Source organism: Trichomonas vaginalis, chromosome II (genome assembly GCF_026262505.1).
Source record: "Trichomonas vaginalis G3 chromosome II, whole genome shotgun sequence".
In the NCBI taxonomy this organism is placed as follows: Eukaryota; Parabasalia; order Trichomonadida; family Trichomonadidae; genus Trichomonas; species Trichomonas vaginalis.
Genome location: NC_067204.1, coordinates 1,580,439 through 1,590,625, shown reverse-complemented (window position 1 = coordinate 1,590,625; position 10,187 = coordinate 1,580,439). Strand labels below are relative to the sequence as shown.

The 10,187-nt window shown below is 34.1% G+C and overlaps 3 protein-coding genes and 1 pseudogene across 4 annotated transcripts, besides 3 other annotated features; 3 read left to right on the top strand and 1 right to left on the bottom strand.

Moving 5' to 3' along the window:
- Nucleotides 1–33: 33 nt before the first annotated feature.
- Nucleotides 34–2,002: a mobile genetic element.
- Nucleotides 2,003–2,803: 801 nt separating this feature from the next.
- Nucleotides 2,804–2,841: a mobile genetic element.
- A 992-nt stretch (nucleotides 2,842–3,833) lies between these two features.
- Nucleotides 3,834–10,187: part of a mobile genetic element that runs on past the window's edge.
- Nucleotides 3,945–4,382, bottom strand: TVAGG3_0467010 (uncharacterized protein; the record flags this gene model as incomplete). The annotated part of the gene is made up of 1 exon (XM_001277079.1): nucleotides 3,945–4,382. A coding segment is annotated over one exon (438 nt), but the record flags the coding sequence as incomplete, so codon positions are not given.
- TVAGG3_0467000 lies at nucleotides 5,998–7,776 on the top strand (annotated as a pseudogene). The gene has a single exon. A coding segment is annotated over exon 1 (1,779 nt).
- On the top strand, nucleotides 8,878–9,713 carry TVAGG3_0466990 (protein of unknown function, DUF4106 family; the record flags this gene model as incomplete). The annotated part of the gene is made up of 1 exon (XM_051235322.1): nucleotides 8,878–9,713. A coding segment is annotated over one exon (836 nt), but the record flags the coding sequence as incomplete, so codon positions are not given.
- On the top strand, nucleotides 9,733–10,143 carry TVAGG3_0466980 (protein of unknown function, DUF4106 family; the record flags this gene model as incomplete). The annotated part of the gene is made up of 1 exon (XM_051235321.1): nucleotides 9,733–10,143. The coding sequence occupies one exon, from the start codon at nucleotides 9,733–9,735 to the stop codon at nucleotides 10,141–10,143; it is 411 nt and encodes a 136-aa protein (XP_051093145.1).

Here is a 10,187-nt window from a genome sequence, read left to right as displayed (position 1 = left end):
TGCAACAATCAAAATTTCACAAAGTTTTTCTTAGAGTATATAAGAATTTCCGAAAAAGTGACACCCAAAAAGTGACACTTTCAATAGGGAGTAACAGTTAAAAAGTGACAATTTAAAATTCACAATAAATAAAAATAATAAATTTTTTAGTCTATTAAATTATTCTTTTCTTTGAAATCCTCCAAAAATTCTTCGAAATGTTCTAAAATATAATCTGGAGAATTATAACAAAATTCATTAATTTCTAAATATACGTATCTAACAATTCATTTGGAATTTCAAACGATCTTAAATATGTAATTGAATTTTGTATCTTCTCATTTATTTGAGAAAGTTTTTCTTCAGCATTTTCCAATAAAAATCTTAATGGATTCAAATTGGCTTCTTGATTCTGAACAAAATTTAATACTTGGTATAAACGTGATTGAACTTCTCTTTTCAATTTTGTTTTATAATCTGTCAATCGAGGCTCGCGAATTCTAATTGAAGGAATAAAACCTGTTTGAAGTAAATCGTTTTTAATACGATAAAAGTAATTGGGTGCAACTTCTTCTAAAAGATTTTTGACAAAACACAAATTCTTTGATTTTTTAACGCAGCCAAAATCGTGATATTTTATCTTTTTAAATAAAGATTCAGAACGTTATTCACAACGGTTAATTCATTTGGTCTGGCAGCGGCTATCCACATCATAGCCAACAATTCCTTATACAAAATTCAAAAACTTTGGTGCAATCAGTTCTGATTGCACCCAAGTTTTTGAACTTTCTTGAGGGAATTAAAGGGTGAGAGATTTATAGTCTATCTATATATCTCCCACCCTCTAATTCCCTCCCTGACAGCGGGAAACTTTGTCTGAATGTTAAACTATTCAGACAAAGTTTCCCACTGTTTGCGAAGGAATTGTTGGCTATGATGTACTGATTCATGATCAGTACAACATAGCCAACAATTCCCTATATAAAGTTCAAAAACTTGGGTGCAATCAGAACTGATTGCACCCAAGTTTTTGAACTTTCTTGAGGGAATGGAAGAGTAAGAGGTATACATTATGAATATATACCTCTTACCCTTCCATTCCCTCTCTGACAGCGGGAAACTTTGTCTGAATGTTAAACTATTCAGACAAAGTTTCCCGCTGTCAGCGAAAGAATTGTTCCATCTGGTGCATAGAGTGTGAATCTATGCACCAAATGGAGCAAGTCCCTCGCGAAATTGCCCAAACTTGCGTCGCATTTCAAAGATTGCGACCCAAATTTTGGCGATTTCTAGTAGAGATGGAGTATTTTGAGTCACTGACCTATATGCAGTGGCTCAAAGGGCTCCATCTCTACTTTGAAGCAAGGAAACTTTCCTCGAAATTTTGATAATTTGAAGAAAGTTTTCAAGCAATTAACAAAGGATTACTCGCTATGAGGTAAAAATTCTAGATTTTCACCTCATAGCGAGAGCTTCCCTTTCATTGCTTGAAAACTTTCCCCAGCTTCAAAATTGGGGAAAGGGCTGTAAAGTCGACTCCGATACCAGCAGGTACCAGAGTATTTAAAGAGAAGCCCTCGTACGAGTTTCTATGAAGACCTTCTCATTCAAGAAGATCTTAATAGAAAATCGTACGAGGGCATTGGAAACTCGCGTCTGGTACATGTTGGTACCAGAGTGTTTGAGATTTGAAGACTCTGGTACTAACATGTACCAGAATTTATGATGAATTTAAGATGGACCATTATAAAATGGTAGCGGTTTGCTTCAAAAAATTTTAGATGAGATTTGCATAGATATAGATTATATGATTTATACATATGAAAAATAATATATAAAAATATAATTTTGAGATAATTATGTAAATAATATTATAAATATTTGAATTTGAGGTATAATTTTATAGTAAAATATATAAAAGAGTATTTATATAAATATTGTAAAATAATATAAGTAATAAAAATTGGAGACCCCCTCCCTGTTTTTGATGTTTTGTCACTTTTTCGGTAATTCTTATTGTTTCCTTTATTTCTCACGACATTATACATTTTGTTCAGAAGTAAATCTCCGAATACAGTTGCAACAATCAAAATTTCACAAAGTTTTTCTTATGATACATACAGTGCTTATGATAAGGACAAGCTCGAATATCTTTGCAACCAATCAATTTCTTTTGGATCCCAGCCAAAATACAAAATATTCGGAATTCAAAAGTTATTAATTGGCAGAAATCAAACAAAACTTAATTTTATAAGGAACAATACGTAGTATTTACTGATTATCGCAACATTTCGGAGAAGCAAGAACTTCAGAAGTATCTTTAGAAATTCTTGGAAATACACAATATTCAGCAATTTATTTCGCTCACACAGGTACAATTACATTAGAATCCTCCAGTGACGAACCTATTCCATGTAATTTTGTTGTTTTTAATTTGAATTATTATGATTGCACTTCGATTATCACAAATGTAAGGTCTAATTACAAATTCACTTCTCAGGACACAGCTCATACATGTGTTTTACTGCTTTCACAAAATGGAACAGTTCATTTTCGAAGATGGTGATATTTATGATGTCTATGGAAAAATAAATAGAGCTAATATTATTGTTGAAAAAACCTTTTCTAACAATAACTAATTCTAAACACGATTACTTATTTTTTTATCATGCTGGCGACAAATATAATACATCATATTTAATCAAAGGAAATAATTCAAACTCATAGATCTCTTATCATTTTTGATAATTCGTATCATGAAATAAATTCATCAGAACCAGTTGAAACAAAAATCAGATGATCATAATTATTCTGATGATGATAGTGTTGTAACAAGAAATTCATCAAAAGTGACACCTCAGAAAAGCTAAAATATTGAATTTTTGGAACTTTTGATAGAGCACGTTTTTAAAATATTAATTAAAGTAAATGTATATTTTGTAAAGATTCTTTTTTAATAAAAAAAATAAAATTTTGAAGAAGAACACAAAATCTTCTGAAAAATAATATCACATAAACTCATATTATTTTTCTAATATATAACTATTTTATATAAAAATCAAATTCAATGATCTTTAAAACGAAGGATAAACCTCAAAATTTACGAAAATAATGAGTGGGAATATAATGCTTATCTATCAATAAAACCATATGAAATATCAATTTTTGCTTTACGCCTAATTTTTGACGACAATTAGCAAAAAATGTTAAATGTTAACACTCAGTCCATTTGAATATGAAAAATAAAATTGACTTTGATTAAATGTTTTTATTTATCATGCAATTCTTCTTGCGACCAAAGATTTTGAATAAATTTCAAAAAATAAGATAGCTGAAAAAATAAATATACGGTAGTGTTTACTAATAGATGAATAGTATATAAATTCTATTAAAATGGATTTGATCCAAAAAAATATAAAACCAAAAATAATTGTTATAATTTAAATGAAGAAGTAATTTAAAACGATTTTATTTATGATCAAATTTTATATATTTTTTTGGATGAAATCCATTTTAATAGAATTTATATACTATTCATCTATTAGTAAACACTACCGTATATTATTTTTTTCAGCTATCTTATTTTTTGAAATTTTATTCAAATCTTTGTCGCAAGAAGAATTGCATGATAAATAAAAACATTTAATCAAAGTCAATTTTATTTTTCATATTCAAATGGACTGAGTGTTAACATTTAACATTTTTTGCTAATTGTCGTCAAAAATTAGGCGTAAAGCAAAAATTGATATTTCATATGGTTTTATGATAGATAAGCATTATATTCCCACTCATTATATTCGTAAATTTTGAGGTTTATCCTTCGCTTTTAAGATCATTGAATTTGATTTTTATATAAAAAAAAAAAAAAAAAAAAAAAAAAAAAAGGTAGTGGGGCTTCCAGGGGCTGCGCCCCTTCTAGCCCCGAAGATGTTTAGTATAAAATGAGGTTTTTATTCGGAAAATTGTTAGTCTTCTGGTGTGAATTCGGAGGACTCTTCGTGTTTCTCTTCTTCGTGTTTCTCTTCTTCTTCCTCTTCCATTGCTTCTGGGAAGAAGTCTTCTTCTGGGTCGAAAACATTATATAATGTGTAATTGAATGACACATTATATCTTTGTTTGAGTTCGCTCTTGACAAAGAACTTAGTTCCAGGAATACAGAAGACTTCTGTGCGTTGGAAAAGCTGATGTCCTGGAACAAATTTGGCAATTAGAGACTTCTTTTTTCCGAATTGTTCAGGAGTTTCCATGACGACAGTAACAACATCTCCATCTGCGAGGTCTTGTTGTTGTTCGGAAAGGTAAAGAGCAATGATATAAATGGTTGCTGCGTTGAATTCGAGAAAGTCGAATTCAAATTGTGTAGTCGTATAGCAGTCAAACCATTTTGTACAGTTGTCTCCGAACTCGTCAATGTATTCATCTTGGTCATATCCGTAACTAAAGACTTGGAATTCGGCAATTGTCTTGTCGAATGACCGTTGGATGTTACGAGGAAGATTTTGACGAACTTGGTATAAAGTTCTCAACATTATAAGCTTAGTAAATGTTGGAAAATACTGAACTAAGACATCGCTAAGCTCAATTGGACTTGGAATTGTCTTAGTAAGTTCAATTGAACTAGCAATTGCTTTGTTCAGAACTTCACAGAACTGAGTATTGTATATAGCGTCTGGTTGTGTGTTTTCTTCGGCGTCTTTGAGATATTTAGAGCAAATTTGTTGAAGAATTTCTCTTAATTCGCTGTTAGACTTTTTGGCGGTTATTCTAACAGCTGTGCCAGTTCTTGGAGGTTGTGGGGCTTTGGCTTTGGTTAGCGGTTGAGAATTGTTAATGTTGGCTTCCATTAGACAAAAATAAACTGTTTTTTTCGGACTACTCATAGAAAAGTTTAAAATAAACCGTTTTCGTCAACGGTAACCCCTTCTATAATTTTATTTTATTTAATAGTTACCGTTGGAAAACCGTTCCATCTCAAATATTGAATGAACTATAAACGTTTTTTGTTTTCTATACATACTTTTTTGTCCAACGGTAAAACTTTTTACACAACGGTTTTTGAGAGTCGTAGCCGTTGACTTTTTTGTAGAGCACTCAAAATAGTATAACTTTGTTCGGACAAGTAAGGGTCTATCGTCGCTACAGGAAAAGTTACAGGCGTTCCAAGGAAGTATACTTTGAGAAGCCTTTTCCCCTTATAGAATGAGATAGGACGGTTATTTTACAAAACTGACAACACTTTGACCGAGTAGTTTTTTGTGCTGAACAAGAAGTGTCATATAAACATCTGTCAAAAGCCGCTTTTTAACTTCACTTAAAATGCCACGTAAGCTACGTAAGAATATACATAAGAGGAAGAGAGCATTGAAACATCCAATAGTAAAACTGACACCACAACAACAGTTGCAACAACAAATTATGAATGACCCCACTATGTTGCAACAAATGTCAAGCAACCCTATGCTTTTAAACCGAGTTATTGGTGCACAGAGTGGAGGTTTAAGAGCGGCACTTTTAGCGAAAATGGCAGGCTATGGTGGAGCTGCAGACGGAACAGCATATAACCCTCAAAGTCAAATGAATTTGAGTTCACTCAAAAATCAAATAACAGATGTCAAAAAGTCAAACATAGACATACAGAAGCAAATAAGTGAAAACGAAAAGAAACTAGAATATGACAGACACACAAAGAAACTCAATGAGTTAAACGTAGAGAAAAAGAAGAAAGAAGAACAACTGAAAGAACTAAGTACAGAGGAATATGCGAAAAAAGTGTCAGAAAAAGCAGCAGAAGTAGCAAAAATGGAACAAGATGTCATAAATTTGAAAAACCATACTACTCGATATAAAGTACTGAAAGATGAAGAGATAAAACAAAAAGCCCTGAAGACATATATGGATAGCGATGAGTATAAAAAAGAAGTTGAAGCAAATGTAAAGGCAGAAAAACTTTTACAGTTGCAAAACCAAACCGTACAGTATGAAAACTTAGCACAAGAAAGTAAAAATAACGACGCAGCCATGCAAAAGGCAATGAAAAGCGCGGAATATATAAAAGCTAACAATGACTGGTTAGATGCCCAAGCCAACGCTAAAGCAGCCCAGCTTATAGGGTCAATAAGGACAAAAATACAAGCGGATGAAGACAGTTCAAATGAAGCTTTAACGAATGCTGACTTTAAGAACGCCTTCGAAGCTCTTCATAGTAAGGTGAAACAAGTGAACGACTTCTCATCTGGAAAGAAACTGAAGTCTGAAGGTTTCGACAAAGAGTTAAAAGAAGTAGCACAAAATATGACGAAAATAACAGATGCAGCAACGAGACAGGCAGTTCAAAGTGCTATGACGCCGTTAGAGCAACTGTTGTGAAAAGTCAAGAAAAAGAGTTACAACAGACCAAAACAGACCTAGTAAATGCTTTCTTAAAAACGAAAAGTCAGGTAGGACATTACGCTGCAGATGGAACATATGTGCCAGCTGGTGGAACTTATATACCACCAAACCCTCCAAGAGAAGCACCTGCACCAGGACTACCTAAAACATTTACATCGTCACATGGACACAGACACAGGCATGCACAACAACCAACAGTTCAAAACCCTGCACAACAACCAACACAACAACCAACACAACAACCAGCACAGCAACCAACAGTTCAAAACCCTGCACAACAACAACCACAAACAGAGCAAGGACATAAAAGAAGTAGAGAACAAGGAAACCAAGAATTCTTAAAAATGCTTAAAGAAGAGTGTGGTTTCCCAGATACTGTTGACTTTAGTGACAGATATAAAGAAGCTATTGGAAAGTTCAAGGATGGAAATACTGACCCGAACCTATTTAGCTTTATGGCTCAGCACCAAAACGGATATAATCTCAAACCTGGAAAATACAAGCTCGCTAAGGGATATGATTTAATAGCATATCATCCAAATGACATGGATGAATTTACTCCGAGATATTTGATGTCAGAGCTAAATGACAATTCAACTTTCGTCATGAAACGCGTAAAAAATAGAGACGGAACGAAAGAACAAAAGCTTATGAATGCGGATGACGTAGATAGGGAAATTGTTAAAAACGGTCTCGGAATATATGAAATGCCAGCAGATGAGGTACAAGAAACTCCACAGGAAGAAATAGTTCAGATACAACCAGACATGGAAGAAATAGTTCAGCAACAACAGCTAGAAGAGCCTGAAGGAAACGAACAAGTCACTCCTTTGGAAACTAACTTCACAGAACTAGATGAAGATTTGGAACAGCCGAAAAATCTTGACCCTCAACAAGAGTATGCGGAGAATATGGAATATTTCCAAGAGTCTAAAAAAAATTCGGCTGACATAGTAGAAGAATATCGAAAAATGTTTGCCGACATACAAAAGACTCCAGCACCAGATGAAAATATTCAGCATAGAATGGAAGAACTGAAAAAAAATGTACACAAATACAACAACCCTTTTTACTTACGAGCATTTAACGTTCAATCTTCGATGAACTCGGTGAAGATAAAAGGTTAAATTTCAAGAAAACATATAGAAATGAAACATTGTTTAAAGTTCATTCAGAACCTAGCCAAGATGGAAACAAACCTACTTTTGTTTCTGCAGACGATGGAACTACAATGAGATGGGGTCATAAAGCTAATCCAGATAGGTGGTTCATAAACTTACAACCACAATTCCAAGAAGTTGTAGACGCAATGGAAGTCAATGGTGAACCAGATATAGCTGGTATTTTCAGCGCGGCTTTAATGCCATTGAAAGATATGAAACATGCAGATATTTTGGACCAGTATGAAATGAACATGGCTGATGGAAATATAACACCTGACGTTCTAGAACATTTATCTCAAAAAAACTACACAGAACCATAGAGATGGTATATTTGGTGAAGAGTTTAGAAAGAAAGTTAGGGAGGGAGAAGGAAGAGAACCTATTGTACATGACCTTGCAAATGAAAGTTTACAAAATGTCATAAAAACTTACTTTGCAGACAATGAACTGAGAAGGGATGAATATTTAAGAAAACTCAAATGGACAGTACCAAATGAAATGTTAGTATTGAAAAACATGTTCCTTGACAAAATAAAACCAACTACAGAAATAAACGACGCAAGACTGAAAGATTGGGTAAAAGCTTTCCCATTCACAAAAGATATAGTTGGTAACATGGAAAGAAAACCAGAATGGCTACAAAAACATATATTTGGAAACGAGCTTATTCCATATGGACAGGCACTGTTTTGAAGAGCTTGAACCAGAAACTCAGGACAGAAGTCATGCAAACAATAAGCGACGACTCAAATACAAACTATGACAAACTCTTTCTAGGATATAGGTTACCTGAGATGGGCGACCAGAGCAAAAGGCAAAAAGGACATGGGAAATTTGCAACATACTAGATGAACATAATGCAAAGATGCAACAACTTCAAGCAGAGGGCAATGAAGGAAAAAGAAGAGTTAAAAACTCAGTCAGGAAGAAAGTAAAGCTTGGTCCACGTGGGTTCTATTATGACATATAAATCCAACTATTCTATATTTTTACTCATATGAAATGTACGCCGCTCAGAATATAACGCCAACAGTTTTGGATGCTATGAATGGAAATGTTTCCGAATGGTATAACGAATGCGACAATGCCATTAGAAGGTCAGAAATAGTTCCTGGAACTTACGAATATACAAACTGCTGTTTCTTATGGAAACGTAGGTGAGTTTGGAGAAGGTTCTTCAACAACAGTAGATATTGCTTGCGACAGGTTTCATATAATTTCTATTGACAACTCTTTCTTATACGTGGAACAAGACATTGAAATAAAACCTTCTGCCAAGTTGTCTGACAAGAAAGGTTGCAATGGAATTTTCTATGTCGGATACCAATATGCTCCAGAAGTTTTTATGGGATATAAGATATATTCTAACTCTGACTTAGTTCAAACAGTAACATGGGCAAACTATGAATGGTTCGCTTTGAGAAACTCAGTACAACCACAAGCTAGAGAACAAACAGACCAGTATGCAACTATTGAGAAAATAAGAAGACTTGACCCTAACGTTCCAGGAGTTTATGTTGACCTTTCTGGACAAACTGCAGCAGCAGTAACCAAAGTAAAACTGAAACTTAGAGTTCCTTTGTCATCTTTCCTCATCTTCAGGTTTTTAAGATACTTGCCAAACTGGGCAGGAAAAATTTCTATCGAACTTACTCCAAGCAAAAATAACTTAGTCATTGCACCAACACAAGACCCATTCACTCTTACAGACGTAAAGGGAACAAATCAAACGTCATTCGCCGAATTTTGCAAAGACAAAGTTGACTTAGACTTTGGTTTCTCAAACTTCAACACTGAAGTAAACTACTATTTCAATGCTGCTGGAACTGCTTGGGACCCAGTTAAGTTCACATGCGAAAAATTTGAATGCAAGAGAATAGAAAGCAGACTTGCAGTCTATATGTTGGACCCAGATATTTCAAATGCTTTAGCTGCCAAATATATTGCAGTTCCACTTATGTTCCCTATACACCAAATATCTGTCAAAGACTTTGCAGGTGAAGTTGGAAACCAAAGTGCTGACCCAGGTGCAAGAACAGATATTGCTTTAACAACTGCAATGAAACATGCAGATACTATGTTTGTACTGTTCAGACGAACTATAAATGACTATTCTTGCTTCTACAACCCTGGTATTAAATACCATATAAACATAGATGGCAAATACTATCCAAGAGAAGAATATTCCACAGTTGAGGATATGAGGTCATACAACTTGACATTAGATGCTATGAACTTTAACAACAACTTCACAACAACCATTAACCCTGAAATGCAAAGTTCTATTATGCCATATGTGAAAGTATGGACCCATACAGGAGCTCAAAACACTCAATATACAAATGGAGACCGTTCAAACTTTTGGCTTGGCATTCCATTTGCTGACTCAGAAGACTTTATGGGTGGTATTTCAACTGTTGGTACAGTTCAAATACAATATACTGGTGACAGAGACGGTCCAAATGAATTGAAAGCAAAGAAGTTTACAAAACCAATAGCACTTTTCACGGAAGATGCTCTTTTGAAGATTCGTTCGATGAAACCTGCTGGGGCTCCTCAGATTGGTATAACGACAGCTTCCATCGAGCAGATTTTGGCAGCAGGTCAGTAAGTTGTTCTTGAACTGACTTCTCTCCGTCAAATATTGACAGTACG